Source organism: Procambarus clarkii, chromosome 5 (assembly GCF_040958095.1).
Source record: "Procambarus clarkii isolate CNS0578487 chromosome 5, FALCON_Pclarkii_2.0, whole genome shotgun sequence".
Classification (NCBI taxonomy): domain Eukaryota; kingdom Metazoa; phylum Arthropoda; class Malacostraca; order Decapoda; family Cambaridae; genus Procambarus; species Procambarus clarkii.
In genome coordinates, this window is record NC_091154.1 from 35,928,796 (window position 1) to 35,947,160 (window position 18,365).

At 40.5% G+C, this 18,365-nt stretch overlaps 1 protein-coding gene across 2 annotated transcripts in view; it reads right to left on the reverse strand.

The window, feature by feature from the left end:
• The window catches only part of LOC123762756 (pecanex-like protein 4), a 71,214-nt gene that overhangs the window by 4,896 nt on the left and 47,953 nt on the right, over positions 1–18,365 (reverse strand). For both annotated transcript variants that reach the window (XM_069301213.1, XM_069301207.1), the window contains exons 7-14: positions 17,798–17,944; positions 17,353–17,621; positions 15,897–16,074; positions 12,895–13,025; positions 7,603–7,852; positions 5,957–6,199; positions 2,718–2,779; positions 1,100–2,373 (exon numbers count right to left, since the gene is read on the reverse strand). In XM_069301213.1, the coding sequence (XP_069157314.1) occupies positions 1,100–2,373; positions 2,718–2,779; positions 5,957–6,199; positions 7,603–7,852; positions 12,895–13,025; positions 15,897–16,074; positions 17,353–17,621; positions 17,798–17,944 (2,554 nt within the window). The remainder of the gene's footprint in view (positions 1–1,099; positions 2,374–2,717; positions 2,780–5,956; positions 6,200–7,602; positions 7,853–12,894; positions 13,026–15,896; positions 16,075–17,352; positions 17,622–17,797; positions 17,945–18,365) is intronic.

Here is an 18,365-nt window from a genome sequence, read left to right on the forward strand (position 1 = left end):
GTGAATAAATGTTACATTATGGAATGTGGAACAGGAGAAAATAGGCCACACACACCCTACAAATTATGTAAAAAACCCTTAAAGAATTCTGATAAAGAAAGATCTAGGGGTGGCTCTGGATGGAAAACTGTCACCTGAGGACCATGTCAAGAACATTATGCTAGGAGCATATGCTACGCTTTCCAACTTTAGAATCACGTTAAAATACACATATATGGTGAAATATTAAAAAAACTGTTCAGAACCTTTGTGAGACCAAAGTTAGAATATACAGCAGTTTGTATGGTGCCTGTATCTCAAGAAGTACATCAATAAACTTGGAAAGACATGCAAATGGTTCCCAGAACTGAAAAAGAAGAACTATGAGGAGACACTAGAGGTGATAAATATGCCAAAGCTAGAAGATTGAAGAAAAAGAGGTGATATGACCACTACGTACAAAACAGTAACAGTTATCGACAAAATTAACAAATAATAATTTTTTAAACTGTAACCTCAAGATCAAGAAAACAGAGATTAAAACTAAAGAAACAAAGCTGCCAAAGAAACATTAGAAAGTTCACTATTGCAAACAGAATGGTAAATGGTTGTAACAAGTTGGGTGAGAAGGTGTATGAGGCCAAAACCATCAATTGTTTAAAAATGGGTCATTACAAAGAGTGCTGGGGAGACAGAGGCTCTCTCATTCTTTAACTATACTTAGGTAATTACATTTAGGTAATTAATAGAAAATCAACCTAAAAAAAGGGTGTGCAGTTTGAGGGGTTAAGAAGATTTGGCTCCTATTGTGATACCAAGGAACTGCTATGATGTCTAAAGTGGTGGTTTGGTTTTTCGAGAGTTTCTCAACTGTTTGTCACACAACATAACCAAAATGTGGTTACAATGTTGCATCAAAGTAACATTAGTAGGTATAACACAGTTAAGCTCTGTGTTTGCTGGGCATTTATTGTACAGTATATGATGAATGTGAGAGACAGAGAGATAGAGATAGATAGACTGAGAGAGTAAGAGTATTCTGCTGTGTACTTCATTAGGAATATTCAAATACAGTTTAAGACATCAAATTATGTATGCTGAACCAGATAATACTGCTCACCTGTAAGACTCTTCCAAGGTTTCATCATACTGCATTCGTTGGATATAAGCTTCTTTGTCTCCTGCAGGTTTACCACTAGAAGAGTCTGAATTTTTTGAGGTGCTGGAAGTTTTGCCACTTGGAGTAGAGTTTTGTTCATCTAAGGTCTCTACATATAAATGTCCAAAAGTATTGAGCAGAAATTTGAACCATGCATGTGGAAATGTATCTTGAACTTCATCTATTACTTCCTCATCAAATGGAAGCTCTACTATCCAACTAGGTAAAGGAGCCAAAGCAGCACTAATAGGACTTTCATAAATTGGTGAACGTATTTCAGGTTGAGCTATCATCCTCAGATTCACTTTTGCTGATGTTTTATGGTTAGTGACCTTTTTTTTCACAGTAATCTTTTCATCATCATCAGACGAGTCATACATGAGGCCTGGGATGAAATTAACTGTTTTGTCCATCTCTGTTAAATCATCCAGAGAGGACAGAGAGTCTACAGCTCTTGAACGTAATGGAGGAGGAGAGGGAGGAGGAGGAGGAGGTTCTTCATTCTTATTCTTGATGTTTAAGGCCTCTTCATCACTTTCATTTAGTGAATTATCTTCATCATCCCAAATGGAAGTAGGAGGAGGTGTATCTCCAGTGCGAACAATTGGAATAGGATCATTCTGTATTTGGTCATTAACCCAAGCTACCCGGCTTCCTCTTCCACTCTGACTCTGAGACTGTTGAGAAACAGAAATACGCCGGCCAACTGAGAATCTGTGTTCCCTTCCTTGGAGATCAATCTCAGTCCTGTTTCGAGGAATTCCTTCTTCGAAATCATATTCTGTTCTTTTGTGTACTTTCGGCAATTTTCTTAAGTGCTCCTGACTTGCACTTTTAGAGGCACTTTTGAGAGTTTTTCTAGATTCTGCTTCAGCACTTACACCTGAATCTTTGACAGATCTATTTAATATATAATTCATTATTACATATAAGAAAGCCTTATGAAAATAGTCCCTAACAAGATTGCGTGTATCTGGGGAATCTATTACCCCTGTTAGAACATTTCTTGTGTCTGAATATCCCATAACAGTAAAGTGAGTGAGGGGAGTCAGTGTATGAAAAGCATGTGGGTTAAACACTAATGATAAGATCCCTTTTTTGGCAACTTTGTCATCATCAAATGCTCTGCTAAAGTTGGCATCAACTCTTGAAGCTTCAGCTGTGTGGCAACTTGTTTCCTGCAGCTCAAGGCCCTTCACACTATAGTATTGGTAGGTAAATCCACACTCCAAAATCTGCAATTGTGAGATGAAATCAGGTGAGCCACAGACATTCATCCCACATATTTGAAAAAATTACCTGTCTATTAAAAATTTGTTAGATACAAGGATTAAACTAATAGAACTCAATAGGTCATAACTATTGATATGTATTTTCCTGTGTGTCTATGCTTGTCATGACAACTTTTAACTTCCCTGTTTTCCATGTTCATTATTTATTTTTTTAGCATGCACTTTGTGATGGATCAACATGCAAAGTAAAATGGACTAATAAACAAACACATACAAAATGTATACAGATAAACATCAATAGTGTGTAATAATAATTACAGCAAGTTTTCCTTGCAAGCAGAGCTCACCTGGACCCACATGAACCTGTCCTCCCAGCGTAGGAGAAAATGCTCTCCAGGCTCGGTCATTCCTGCAAGCAAAAGTATTTCTTAGCATATGCATAAAAAATAATTCATCCTTTTTGGACTTATGGCTCTATTTTCCAATGCTCAATGCCACACTTTCGTAATTGAAAAAGATATTTGTCAAAGAATGAATTTAAAAATAATGTAAGGGGGAAAGTAATTTTAAACATACAAAGCCTCCCTCTTCCTTTACATTTAGTATGTTATTTAAAATTGAGAATGACAAACAAATGTAATATATATGATGAAACACTTCACATACGAGGGAGCACCAAGTGAATGGCACAATTGTTATGAAATTAAAGAAACTTTTATTGTTATTATTCTTAATATTTTGTTTTATTATTTTGATAAGGTTTTTAGTCAATGTTATTTTGTATGTTTCATTTAAATAAATTTATAATTATGTTAAGGTATGTATGAGAGAATGTTTTTTCTATGTTTCTAAAGTAGATTTCTCGTCCGTTTCTGGCAACATAGCTCTGCACCACTCGCAGAAGACTTGCCTCTTGTCAAGGACAGAGGTGTGTGGGTGAACCTGCAATTGAGGTCTCCACTTCACTATTTGTGAGGTTGTTTACTCTTAGTTTTCTCACTGTTCTTGTGAATGGAAGTACCGTAAATCTGGTGAGTTGATGAAATTATTCCATGTTGTACTATGTTCAATTTCATGTGTTTTTAAAATAAATATAAAGCACACACACACACACACACACACACACACACACACACACACACACACACACACACACACACACCTGGTGAGGCTGAACACAAGGTAGCCAACCAAGCAACCTTGGAGGAATTTGACCTCACCAGTGATGAGGTCAAAAGGTGTCTGCTGGAGCTGGATGTGACAAAGGCTGTTGGGCCTGATTGAATCTCACCATGGATACTAAAGGAAGGTGCAGAAGCACTAAGTGTGCCACTCTCTATGGTGTATAACAGGTCACTGGAAACAGGAGACTTACCAGAAAGTTGGAAGACAGCTAACGTGGTCCCAATATACAAAAAGGGTGACAGGCAAGAGGCACTGAATTACAGGCCAGTTTCCTTAACTTGTATACCATGCAAGGTGATGGAGAAGATTGTGAGGAAAAGGATCGTAGAGCATCTGGAGGGAAATAACTTTGTAACGCACCACCAACATGGGTTCAGAGATGGTAAATCGTGCCTCACAGGTTTAATAGAATTTTATGACCAGGCAACGAAAATTAGGCAGGAAAGAGAAGGGTGGGCCGACTGCATTTTCCTGGATTGCCAAAAAGCCTTTGACACAGTACCCCATAAAAGGCTGTTAAAAAAGTTGGAGCAACAGGCAGGAGTAAAAGGGAAGGTGCTCCAGTGGATAAGGGAGTACTTAAGCAACAGGAAACAGCGAGTTACGGTGAGGGGGGAGACATCAGAGTGGCGAGATGTCACCAGCGGAGTCCCACAGGGCTCAGTACTTGGACCCATCCTGTTTCTAATATATGTGAACGATCTTCCAGAGGGTATAGACTCATTCCTCTCGATGTTTGCTGATGATGCAAAAATTATGAGAAGAATCAAGACGGATGAAGATAGACAGAGACTACAGGAAGACCTGGATAAACTGGAGGAATGGTCTAGAAAATGGCTGCTAAAGTTCAACTCGGGAAAGTGTAAGGTGATGAAATTAGGCGAAGGGAGCAGGAGGCTGAACACAAGGTATCATCTGGGAGGGGAAATCCTGCAAGAGTCAAATAGAGAGAAGGATCTGGGGGTTGATATCACACCGAACCTGTCCCCAGAGGCCCACAGCAAAAGAATATCATCCGCGGCATATGCTAGCCTGGCCAACATAAGAACTGCCTTCAGAAACTTGTGTAAGGAATCTTTCAGAACCCTGTATACCACTTATGTAAGACCAATCCTGGAGTATGCAGCTCCAGCCTGGAGTCCATACCTAGTTAAACACAAGACAAAGTTAGAGAAGATTCAGCGGTATGCCACCAGGCTCGTCCCGGAACTGAGAGGATTGAGCTACGAGGAAAGGCTAAAGGAGCTGAACCTCACATCCCTGGAAAACAGAAGAGTAAGGGGAGACATGATAACCACCTACAAAATTCTCAGGGGAATTGACAGGGTGGACAAAGACAAACTCTTCAGCACGGGTGGGACACGAACAAGGGGACACAGGTGGAAACTTAGTATCCAGATGAGCCACAGAGACGTTAGAAAGAATTTTTTCAGTGTCAGAGTAGTTAATAAATGGAATGCACTAGGAAGTGATGTGGTGGAGGCTGACTCCATACACAGTTTCAAATGTAGATATGATAAGAGCCCAGTAGGCTCAGGAATCTGTACACCAGTTGATTGACAGTTGAGAGGCGGGACCAAAGAGCCAAAGCTCAACCCCAAAGCACAATTAGGTGAGTACAATTAGGTGAGTACACCCACCCACACCCTTGGTAGTGTATTTGAGTCCTACAGTTTCAAAACAATTGTGCCATTCATTTGGTGTTCCCTCTCATACTTGGAGTTATATTTTACATTTGTTTGGTATTAACAGTTTTAAATAATGTACATGAAATGTAAGTAAGAAAGCGGGAGGGATTGTATGTTTAAATCCCTTTCCCCTCCAACAACAATCATATTGGGAGTTTTATTTGAATAGTCTTTGAACATATATATTCAGAATTTAGGTTCCATGACCCCACAGAAAACATTTTGTGACCCCTTTGGGGGGTCTCAAAATAAATTTTCCAACCCCCTTGAAATTTTGATTTTGTGAACCTCATTGGGGTTCTTAAATCACTGGTTCCCAGTAATTTAAGAAGCTAAACCTGTATGAATAATATAGTATAGAATTCCACAGTAAATATAAAACATCATATGATGTATGATAAATTATGTAACAGCTATAGGTACAATATTTAAGTGTACTCTCTTGCTACAGTATATCTTCTTGGCACTACTTAACATTCTTAATAAATCTACAACAATCATTTACATGGTAATTCTTTAGATATAAATGCACTTCATTCTTAATACATGCTCTACAACCTATCTAATGTTTTTCTGAAATTCTTCGTAAGATTTCTATCATTATTGATGTTTGTAAGTTTTACTTTAATTTTTTATTTTTTTTAATTTATATGTTTTATTTATTAAAGGCTTTAGAATGTAAACATCAACAACGCAAAATTTCAGTTACAAACCTAATGATCCACATTGCAACAAATTGTGCAGAGCAAATATAACGTGAGGAGTCAATTGCTCATAATACACAGAGTCATCGCATGAGTTGGAGGACCGGCCTACAGGATATGACCAGAACCTCAGAGGACGCGGGAATCCCAGTAAAAAGATGGGAAGCGTGAAGACTGGGAGGAGAGGAGCTGAAATAACTGTTGACAGTACCACAAGCCCAAGAAGAATAGGTGATATGCCAATGTTGAACCCTGCAAAGATTTACTAATGTCAATCCTGAGATGCAAGAATTAAATCATTAGCTTATCTTTATAAAATTGAGTACAGTATAAGATTAAAGCAAGAAATTAAATTCTCCATTACTACAATGATTTAATTCATCAAAAGCCCTATCTTAAATGTTTTTTACACAATTACCAGGCACTTACCTCATGTTGATAATCTTGTTTGTATCTGTGTTAAATCTAACTGTTTGCAAATTTTGTATTATATTCTACACAGATATTTCCTTAATTGTTAGCCTGCTAACTAGTTTATATTATGCACTACTGATCTGCTTACATAATGTTTAGCTTCTCAATTATCAAAAGTTTAGTGAACCAAAGGTATTTTTACCAGACTTTTAATACTAAATGTAAGCAGCTGTAGTTGTAACAAACTATTGATTTTTCTACTGTTTCAGTCTTACTATTCACTGAAATCAACATCATCTGGAATACTTGTTTGTTTTTCCTGATGATACAGTTTCTCATAATATTCTGCCACTTGGTTTCTATTGTAGTTCCACTCTGTAGAGTGGATCCTCTAAAATTTAGATCTCATTATTAAAACAAAACCTTAAAAATTAGAAAGGAAATTAATTTTTTTTTTTTTTAAAGTCTGGAAAGGTGAACCTGAACTTCCAAATCTACCTACAAAATCTGACTTATTTGGTATCAGAATATTGTACTATGCAAGCATATTTGAAGTTTGCTTAATTTTTCAAAGTTATGGCACTTTAAATGTCCCTGCTTGGTCATACTGGTGCAAGGGACAGATAGGAGAAGGCTGATTCAAGCCTGAAATGACTGTCAGAAAGCACATTAAAAAATAACTGAAAGCTCTACTAAACACTAATTGGCATTCTAGGGGCTTCCAATTAGCTACCTAGCCTATCAGCTACACCTGAGTGCCACCAGGTTGTAGCACCATTACTCAAACTACTTTGCAATCTGATAGGCTTTCATGCAAGTTGCTGGGCAAGTAAAAAATGGAATTAATTTAGTGATTTGTTTATCCTTAGTTATATTCTACTGTGCAATGGATTTCAGACGTCCGAGTCTCTTTGGGCTATTTAACAGACTGGGTTCTTATACCCAAAGACTTTTTATTTCACTTTTAGTTAGAGCAGCTGTAAAATTTGGTAATGACTGGCAAAATACTGTAAAAGTAAATTTTGAAATTTTAGAAACACACCAGAATTTGGAATGGGCTGGGTACCAATTAGTTTAGGTTTCTGAAATTCCACTGTATTTAGCAATTTTCAGTTTTGAAGTTATTGCAATGATTATATTAGTGTGTGTTTCAGAGCTTCCCAGCTATCTAAAAGCAGCCATTTTTGTAAGGCAGGAAGATTGGATGAAGGATGACATTAAAAGATTAATATTACACTAACCTAGAAGCAAAAAACTGATGGAATTATGCTGCTTCTTGTTTGTAAATGGTGTTATCATAAAGAGCATAATACTTGTCAGCCTTCGAATCATCCTCAAACCCCACAGGTGGGCAAGACTTATAAGAAATATTCGTGTGGCAGGTGATAAAGACTCCCAAAACTCCAGAGATAGATTAGCTTCCCGTCGGATTAACTCGACTACATAATACACAGAGAGCTGTAAGAATGATGCCTGAGGAAACTGCCATATCTGTGAAAAAGAAAGAAAAAAATAGTTATCATAAATTTACAGTATATTTAAAAAAAAAGTTGGACAACAGGTCCTCACTCTAACAGACTATGGTCTAACAAATTTCTGGATGGTCTGAATAGTTAGACCATTCTGACTATGGTCTGAATACATAGTTTATGTTTGATACAAATTGCTTAGTGGAACATACAAATGTTCGATTAAGTGAGGATTGTTTGCCCAAGCCACTGCTGAGCCTGAGCATTGAGATACAGCTGTGTTAGCAGCATCCACCTAGTCTATTGGGTAAACTATTAAACTGTGCTAAAAGTTTAAACAAAGTTTAAACAACTTAACACTTTCGCTCTTTGGGCAAGAGAGCTCCGTGCCACCCCAAGGTGCGCTTGGCATTCCACGGGAGCACGCGGTAATACTGAAAAATGTATACTCTTTTCAACTTTGTCATCTCAATTCTCGTCCTAGGTTTTTCAATTTGGTATCATTGTGTCTGCAATAGAATTCTCTACAGGACTAAAGACATATAAAGTTCGAAAGCCTGGTGAATCATCCGCAACAAACAGAGAAAGTGAAAGTGTGTTACCCAGGAGCGCACAGGAGCAAAAAAATGTGTACAATCTTTTCACTTTGGTCACATCAATTCTCGTCCTAGGCCTTTCATTTTAGTATCAATGTGTTTGCAATAGAATTCCCTACAGGAGTATATGCATATAATGTCAAAAACCGTGGCGTGGTCCACCCGCTGCCGCGCCACCCCCAAGGTATGCCTGGCATTCCATTAGAGTGTGCAGTAATACTGAAAAGTGTATACTCATTTCAACTTTGTTCACCTCAATTCTCGTCCTAGGTCTTTCATTTTGATATTGTGTTCACAATAGAATTCCCTATAGGAGTATATGCATATATAAAGTCCAAAAGCCTGGCATGCCACTCACAGCAAAGGAGAAAGTTATGTTACCCCGTTACCAGAATGTTACCCCGTGAGCACTCATCGAGAGCAATAAAATGTGTTTACTCTTTTCAACTTTGTTACCTTAATTCTCGTCCTACGTCTTTCATTTTGGTATCAATGTATTTGCAATGAAATTCCCTACAGGAGTATATGCATATATTGTCCAAAACCGCGGTACACCCCTCCCGCAGCCAAGCTGAAAGCAGGCCAAATTTTTAAATTTTTGATGCCATACTGCATTGTTACCGAACATTTGCCTACTAAATTTTTTACGCCACCCTGCGTCGTTAACGGTCGAAAATGTTAAATATGACATTATTTTATAAATTATATTATCAAATGCTAATATTTAAAAAATATATACATAGAACAGCCAGATGTGTATATTAGTCTCACCATGTATTATTAAGGATCATCCTTGCCCAAAGGAATTATAATGGCAAATCCAAATATTATTAAAATACATAAAACTTAAAAATAATAATATACTAAAATATGCCAAATTATTATACATGTACTTATGACCACTTAATATGCTATATGCTGTATCATGCATTAAATGCAAGCAATAACTTGATATGTACTTAAAAATTAATTTGCTGTATGTACTGTATATAATAAACAAACAAGAATGACATTGACCATGCTTCATGCAGTGTACATCAATATTCCTAATAAGCAAATATAATAGTATATATAATATAAAGTGGTTGATAATGCAGTATTATAATTTCAAGGCACTATATATGAAACACATTCCAAACTCTGTTTACACATCAGATTTTATTGTGTGAAAATGAATGAAATGAACTGTAAAACCATTTTAGTGACCAAAATTAGTCAGGGTTTGCAAAACAAAAAAGAAACCCCAGCATTAAATGTAATGAAATGCCATTTTCTGGGTGAGCCCCGGAGGTTCCCCTGGAGTTATTGGGCTAATATGCAAATCATTAGACGGGGCATTAGTCTATGGAGTTCAGCCTATCTGGACCACGAGCCAGATCCTGACCGCCTTAGAGAGGCGCAGGAAGTAATGACCTTGGAAAACCCCCCAGTTGTTGGGGGTTTTCCTTATCTGCCATCGACTGGGGTTAAGCACCCAGAAAGGTAGGCAAAACAAAACAGACTCCCACATGGTAAGAAAATTGCAACTGAAAACCAAACAGAGAGGCAGAACTCCCTCCAAACCCAAGCAAACAAACAAGTTCCCCCCCCCCCCCCTTGGATCTGGATCCTCTGCACTCATGTTGTTATCCAAACCACACACACTAGAATTTGAAGAGATGACGACATTTCAGTCCGTCCTGGATCATTATCAAGTCGATTGAAGAACACTAATAAAAGATTATACAATCAACTTAATAATGGTCCAGGACGGTCCGAAATGTCGTTGTCTCTTCAAATTCTAGTGTGGAATGGTCAACATTTTTCAGCCATATTATTGTGACTCTTCATCTGCATGTTGTTGCTAAACATGCCAAACACGGCAGCCAACACAGCAAACTTCCTAATGTCATGGGGCACGAGGATGGACCACAGGCTGGCTAGACTTAATAACCCTGTGGACAACCTGGATGACCTGAGCCCTTAAACAGAGAATGAGGGAAACCGGATCAACTCAAAGCACAACTCTGGCCACAGAAGCCAGGCAGAAGACAGCTCAAGAAGGGAAAAGAAGCACAAGGCCAAAGACAAATGCCCATGGGCATGCAAATCCTCAGCAACTAAGGACGCCGAAAGGGGAGGAACCTGCACATGCAGCTGCACATACAGCTGCATAAGGCTGTGTGAAACTGTGCACAAGGCCAACATCTCGAGAAAGCACACGGACGAACAAGCACACATTAAGGTGCTCAAACTCCCTCCCCCTCATCCCCAGGTAAACCTGCAGAACGGTACACTTTTTTACCACTCAAGCATGCGGGATCGACAGAACCCATGCCACTCTCCCAATGAAAAATGGGCACGCTACCAGCCAGGAAGACTCCAGAACCTCCAAACGCACCCAATATGGGGAAAAAGAACCGAACTCAAATAAGAACGGATCCATAATGGAGGCGGAATCTGAGTTTCGCAGGAGGTATGCAGCAAGAGCCTCCCGAACCTCCTGTGTGGAGATACGAGGCAGAAAACCTCTGGAAGGATGGGTTTGAGGAACCCAAGGGAGCTTGGAACCAAACCCGGGGAGGAGCCGAACTCAAATCATATTTATACAGGGAAGGGGGAGGTAAGAAAACCTCCCCCCCCCCTGCAACAACAAGCCCTGCTAAGAGGGCACTAACACCCAAACAGGGTCAAAGGAAGGGGGGGGGGGGGAAAGGCCCTGGGTCAACTCCTCCCCAGCCCCAGGATCCCCTAAGTCAGGACCCAGGGCAGAGAAGTCCTTCATACCATCCACCCCTGAAGAAAAGGCAGAGTCCAGGGAAAAGGCTGAAAAGAAAAGGGCCTGCTGGTGGGACCCAGAAGTCTCTGCAGGATGAACTGGCTTGCATGCCTCCGTCCCCAACCCGAATGGGGCAACCCTCCAAGTTGCGCGAGTCTCATTACCAGCTAAACCCCGCTCCGACTCTGAAACCCTCAGACGTTTGGGAGCTGGAAGGAGGGGAGGTGGTGCAGGATGAACAACAGGGAAAGGACCAGGGAGTACGGACTGAACCAAAGTTGGAGCGACTAACGCCCCCTCAGGTCTAGGTCCCTATAACCAAAGCAGGGCAGCCACGGGGCATCTGGGTGGGAACCAACCTAGTGTGTTGCAGCAACCGAAACCTAGCATGCAACGTGGATGCTCCCTGTACTCTAACAGTAATGTCATCAGAATAGTATTGGAGAACAAGTGGAGAGCACGACTCACAAAACTCTGGGTCAAAGGTGTCGTTGTCCCAACAGGCAGTATGACGGAGGGTAAAGAGGCAACTGTCACCTTGAGACAAGGGCACACAGCAACCTTTGAACCCACACAAGGCGGGCTGGAACTCGGAAGATGCATCCATTGGTCCACCTAGCCCCAACAGGGTTTTCCAGGGCTTGCAGGCTGACTGCTACGGGAAGCCTGGGCAAGGTATTGCTAACCGGTTTAAGACCCAAAGCTATCAAGGGGAAAGATCAAAACACTGAAGCCCCTGCGACATGTACAATCATGGAAGCCCTAGCAGAGGGTCACCAAATTATTATAAGTGGAACAATAGCCACACGAGGCAGACCCCCACCAGGCAATGAAAACAAAAACAAAAGAAAAACCCCGCAAAAGTATAACATCCCCAGAGGAAACATGACCGGCTGCCATGTAGGTAGGCAGGCAACACAACACCTTGATGCCCCAACCAGCATGATACCACTCCCTATCCAAGGTCAAACATGGGGCCACAAAACCCCAGCTGGCCCCAAGGGCGGGGTAAATGCTGAGCAGCAAAAACCCCTACGGAAATGGTTATCCCAAATGCACCAGGGAAGGGAACTCTAACATGCAAGGGCAGAACTCACAGGGTGCCTTAGGAAGGAAGCCCCTAAGCACATGCAGCCCCGGCACTGATGATGAACACTTGACCACCACACACAACAGCACTGCAGAGGTCGCCACGAGGGCAAAACACCGCCTTGGAAATTGAGGCTAGAAAATATGTTCGCCCCAACCACATTAGCTAATGAACTGGGGTGCTGGGTTGCTGATAAGGGGGAGAGGAGGGCTGTGCGGACGAGCAGCGCGGCAGTAGTGTGTGACAATTGCTTCTTTGCTTGTTTCCTTGGGATTGGAGGGAGTTCGACCTCTCTCTTTGTTTTTTGTTGTAATTTTCTTACCATGTGGGGTTTGTCTTGTTATGCCTACCTTTCTGGGTGCCTAACCCCAGTCGATGGCAGATAAGGAAAACCCCCAACCATAGGGAGGTTTTACCAGGGCCATTGCTCCCTGCAACCTCTCTGAAGTGGCCAGGTTCTGGTTCATGGACCCCAGTAGGTCGAACTCCTTAGACTAACGTCCCGGTCTAATATATCACACATTAGCCCGATAGCTCCAGGGAGCCAAAGGGGCTTCCCACAGAAAGATACCTAATAATTATTTATCTTAAATAGATTTCAAATGAAGAAAACAACTTGCCTGTCTAAAAATTCTTGTGAGTGGAATTACGAGCACTAGATTTGCAAAACTTCTCTTTGGAGCTGCTGCCTGCAGGTGCACTTCTGCAGACACTACCTGCTGCAGCAATATCAGTGGCACCAGGGGACAACCTGCATGATGAAGTACATAAATACAAACTTACATGACACAATCTGTCTTAAGCTAAATTGACAAATAATGTTTACAAATAAAGAATAGAAATACTATTCTACACATTTCTCAGTTATCAAGGCTACTGCTATTCAACAGTAAACATACAAATATACAAAAAATTGAACCTAACTTAATCAGGCCAATTGGAAAAATAGAATGAAAGCCTTTATGTTTGAGTAACTCATTAAATGAGGAGTCTTTGCAAGCATATCAAGAATAACATGTGACATTAAGATTTAATATGGGAAATTCAATTTTTACAAAGTAATATTATAACTATTTATGGAACTATTGAAGTAAATTGTTTTAATATATATGGAGAGCAAAGAAAATATTACTTTTTGTGTCTAAGCATAACAAAAACAAAGCAGGCAAGGTGAAATTGCGAATACTGTACTAAGCACTTTTTCCCGGAAGGTACCTCTGAGTAGCTTCCTGAGCTTATGCACTTGCATCACTAAACCTTAAGACTGTATCAGGCCTCTGAGACATATTGATCTTTTGGGAACCAGGATCAGAATTTTATTCATTCTACAAAGTTTAGGGCAGTCTGGGAATAAGAAATCAACCTAAAACTGTAGAATCTACCAAAGAGTTGAAAAACAAAATAAGCAACTGCTTGAAGAGAAAATAATGAAAAGTAATGAAATGAAAAGTAATGAAAACAAAAAAAAACAGCGTTCGGACCAAACCAAACCACAGCAGGGGAAGGACAAGGGGTGTGGATTGAACCAAGGCCGAAGAGACCCACACCCCCAAGTCCAGGTCCCTATAACCAAAACGAGGCAGCCTCGGGGCTTCCTGGGAAGCAATCAACCTAGCGAGCTCATTGCAACAACCTGAATCTAACGTGCAACGACTGCACTGCCTGTACCTGAATAGAGTCGTCAGTGGACTGGGTAAATTGAGTCACAAACAAGCAACAAAACTCGCAGGACTCTGGGTCAAAGGTGTCACTGACGGATGCAAAAACAATGATTTTTTTTTTGTTAAACCCTGAGACAAGGGGACAGAGCAACCCTCAAACTCGCACAAAGCGAGGGGAGACTCAGGGGTCACATCCATCGGAACAATGTGCCCCCATGGGGATTCCTAGGGGTCCTGAGACAGAACTCACGCTCAGAGAAGCCCAGGCAGGGTACTGCTAACTGGTGCCCAAGTCTACCAACAAACTTTCTAGAAGCTGAACCCCTGGGTAAAAACAAAAATAAAACCCCACAAGAGGACAATGTATCGAGGTAGAACAGAGCCAACCGCTATGAGAGGTGACAACTAGCTGCGCAGTACCCTGTGCCCCTACCAGTGCAAACTACCTCTTACCCTATGGTGAACAAGGGCGCAAGAAACACCCCAACACACAAAGGGCAGCCGAATGCCAAGCAGAGGCAGAACCCAGGGAACTTGTGGAAGGTGGCCCCAAGGTCAGTACTTACCAGGCACCCAGGGAAGGTAGCCCCTAGGTGCATGCAGCCTGAGTACTGATGAGAATACTCCTGGCTCGTGCACCCCCCAAGGAACAGCCCCCACACCATAAGGCACAGAGCTAGAGACAAATCAGGAGCCAGAGCACACGACTTCAGCCTAGCACATCAGTCTCAGAACTGGGGTTTGGGAAGCCCCAGACCCCAGTGCGAGGGGTCTGGGGCTTCCCCTTCTCCTTCCCAGGGAGGGGAAATTGCTCAGACAGCGGTGTGGTGACGTCATGCTCGTTTGCTTGTTTTTGTTTGGGGAGTTCTGTCCACTACTTCAGCTTACAGTAGTAATTTCTTAACCAGAATAGGGGTTTGTTTTGGGGAGCTTACCTCTCTGGGTACCTGACTCAGTCGATGGCAGACATAGAATGCTTCCAACCACATGGGAGTTTCTATAGGCCATTGCTGCTCGTGCCTCTCTGAGGCTAGGTTCTGGCTCGTAGTCCCCGGTAGGTCTAAGAACTCCATTCACATGACTGATGCCAAAGTCTAACATTGCAATATCAGCCTGGAAGTCTAACATTGCAATATCAGCCTGGATAGTTCCAGGGAGTCGAAGGGGCTTCCCCCCAAAAAAACAAATATGATAGACACAAATGAATAAGCCTAACCTCAACTTGCCTGGCTGCCACTAGATAGCAGCCCAGGTCACCCAGATTCCTGAACTGCCAGCTGCCCCTTTCACTCATCTGGTAACATGAAGGTTGAATAACCTCTGCTGGGAACTACTCACTACTTGTTTAACTAAGAGTTGTTAATTTTCCATGGAACAGTTGTTCCATGCATGGTTATTGCTTTGTTTTTGTTTTCATTTTTATGTTTCAAAATTATGTTTAATATTACAGTATATCCCCCATACTGCATTTACCCAAGCTCTTACTTCAGTCTGACTTTGGTTCAGGGCTCTCTTTCTCAGTTGTTGGCTTGTATCTGCCTTGTTCCAAAAGTGTTATCTTCTTTGAGGGATTTGGGTTTCTCCTCCGTGGGTCGACTTCTTTCGAGTCTCCTCTTTTTCGGGGCATGATTCTTTATATTCTTCATATGCTTTATATTCTCCATACACCTTCTTTTGTTATCCCATTATCAAGGTTAGGTGATTCACTTGCCAATAGCACCCCTTTCTGACAGGGCCCTCAGTGGCTACCCAAGCTGTTGCATTGGTACCACAAAGTCTTTAGACTGCACCAAGTCTCATGAAACCCACACTGATCTACCGAGAACCAGGACCAGAATCTGGTTAACTCCATGAGGTGTGGGAAACGCCTGGGTACACAGCCCAGAACAACAGCTTGAACCTTGGGTACACAACCCAGAGTAATAATCTGTACCAAGGGATACAGCTCAAAGTGCACTTACCTACTTGAAGCAGTTGGGAATAAATATATAAAAAATTGCTGTTTTGAAATGTTTTGTGATAAACAAAGAAAGGATTTCTTAAAATGCCCATTATGTACACCTTCTGCACTTCATTTATGACAAGCATTACTGCAGTAATGGCGAGAAGACATATTCCCACAGCATTTTGTGCAGGTTCCTAGAAACAGAAGAGCAAACATTTACAATAATAATAATTACATTTTGAGTGATGTGGCAGATGATGGCAGTATCAACAATGATTGGGAAAGCTTCTAGGGAATATATTTAACTCATCCCCAAGATGAGTACAAATATAATAAAATTAAACATTTAATACAAGTAAGAATACATAGTACAGTAGTTATTCCGAGCTATCACAATCAGTTGCTCCCTAAGGTAAGAATCTGTTGTCATAAGCAGGATTCATGAACAGTCATGAGGGACAATATTTACATACTGATGCTGCAGAAATCTTTTCAAACTTCAAAGTAAGGTCATGTACGCTCATAAGTTCAGTCCATAAAAAGAACGTCTTTCAGAGTTATGTTGAAAAAGACTTGAAGCCCTAGAGAACTTCACTTGGTATCACAAATAACAGCAAAGTATGGCATCAAAACAATTAATTGCATTCTTGGTTATTTTAGCCCACTACTGACAGGTTTCATATATATATGCTCCAATGTATTTGTACAAAACCGATTAAATTTGTGTTATTTGTTTTGCCATGGAGTTTTGTTGGTCCCATTCTAGCTGCTTCAGCCAGTTTGCTCAGCTTAGCCTAAAGTAAAGTTCCCACCACTAGAGCACAAATTGAAATTTAATGGGGAAGTGAGATTCTTTGCCAGTGATCAGTTAAACCATGATGCATATAAAACATGTCATACACACATGATGGCTGATCAAAAACAAATTACAGCTTTAACAAGTAAACAACATGAGCCCCTGCACAGGAAAACTGGTCTTGTGCCTGCCTAACAACTATGGGTACTAGCCAAGAAAGATTTTATTGGGTTCAAAGACTTCGTGTTGGCATAGGCTCTACCCAAATGGGGAAACTGGAGGGCTGCAAAAGTGATATTTGTTGGTCATAGAGATGTCAAGCAGGACTTGGAAAGCCTTCAAGTGGTTATGAGTGAAATTTTTATATTCACTGTGAGCTGCTCTTGAGCTTTTCTCCAGGGCCTGCCTAGCACCAGCATGATCCAACAGAGATGGAAAGATCCCTGTTATGCCCATGCAAAATGTCACCCTGCATGACTGTCATGATCTTGTCCAAAGAAACTTTCACTGATCTTGCCTTAGGGAGAATTTAAGTGGAGTAGCTTTGAAATAAAGATGACAAAACTATAAGATATCTGAATCATGGATACCTAATTATCAGTATCATGAAAATCTATGATTTGTATTACACATAATTTATTCTTTACCGTTCAATTAAATATTTAACATACAGTACCTGAAAAAGTGCTGGCCGTAGTGGCATAGTAGTATTCTCTTCCTTGGTCATATTAATAGCTAGTTCATACCAGCTACTATGTGGTAACTGTGAACCAAAACTCAAAGCAGCTACTGTAATCACCATTGGCACAAATAAGGCCAGTTCACGTTGACAAGTGGTCCGACGCAAGGAAGGCTTATCTTGCACAGGGTGAGTTTCTTGATACTTGCCAGAAAACCCTGTTAGTAGTCTGACCCTGTGAGGCAGCAAAGATGAAATCATCCATGCTGTAATGTTGTAATAATTGTGTAAGTACTTGCAAATAATAATAGTGAATGTTAAGATACCAATGCAAGAATCTAATTATAAAATTAAATTGTAAACTAAAGCAACAATATAACATAAAATTTTACAAGTAATTTATATGGTAACAAATTAAAATATTGCTATTAGTATACTGTACCTATGTCAACACTTAGAATAATGCCTCGCACAGATGCAAACACCATCAAAGAAACAAAAGATGGCAATGCAGATGACATAATAAGTGTCAGTGTTCCAAAAAATGCTTGGCCTACTAGTCGCAGACTGGAGGACATTGGAGATCCACCTGAAACAAATTTAATGAATATTAATATCGTAGTCGGTAAAAAATTCAAGAGTAAGAGCTGTATAAATTGACAATTTGATATGTATATATGGTATAAAGAGACTGTAAAGAATTCAAAAGTTATGCAAAGACATGAAGCACAAATGTCAATTAATTTGAATATTGAAGAGAATTTATTGAAATGATTTGGTGATAATGAATAAGTGGATTCAAATAAAATGCTTAGGTGTACATATTTGAGTGAATCTGAATACTAAAGATGAGGAGAGAAAGGCCAAGAAGATGAGGGACAGACATAGTGAAGGAGTGTGTGATGAAGTATGGATTAGGTGTTCATAGAACACAAAGGTAAATAATAAGACTAGATGGAATTAGTTAATAAACAGAGAGTGAATGTTTTATAGTTCACAGGAAGTATCAC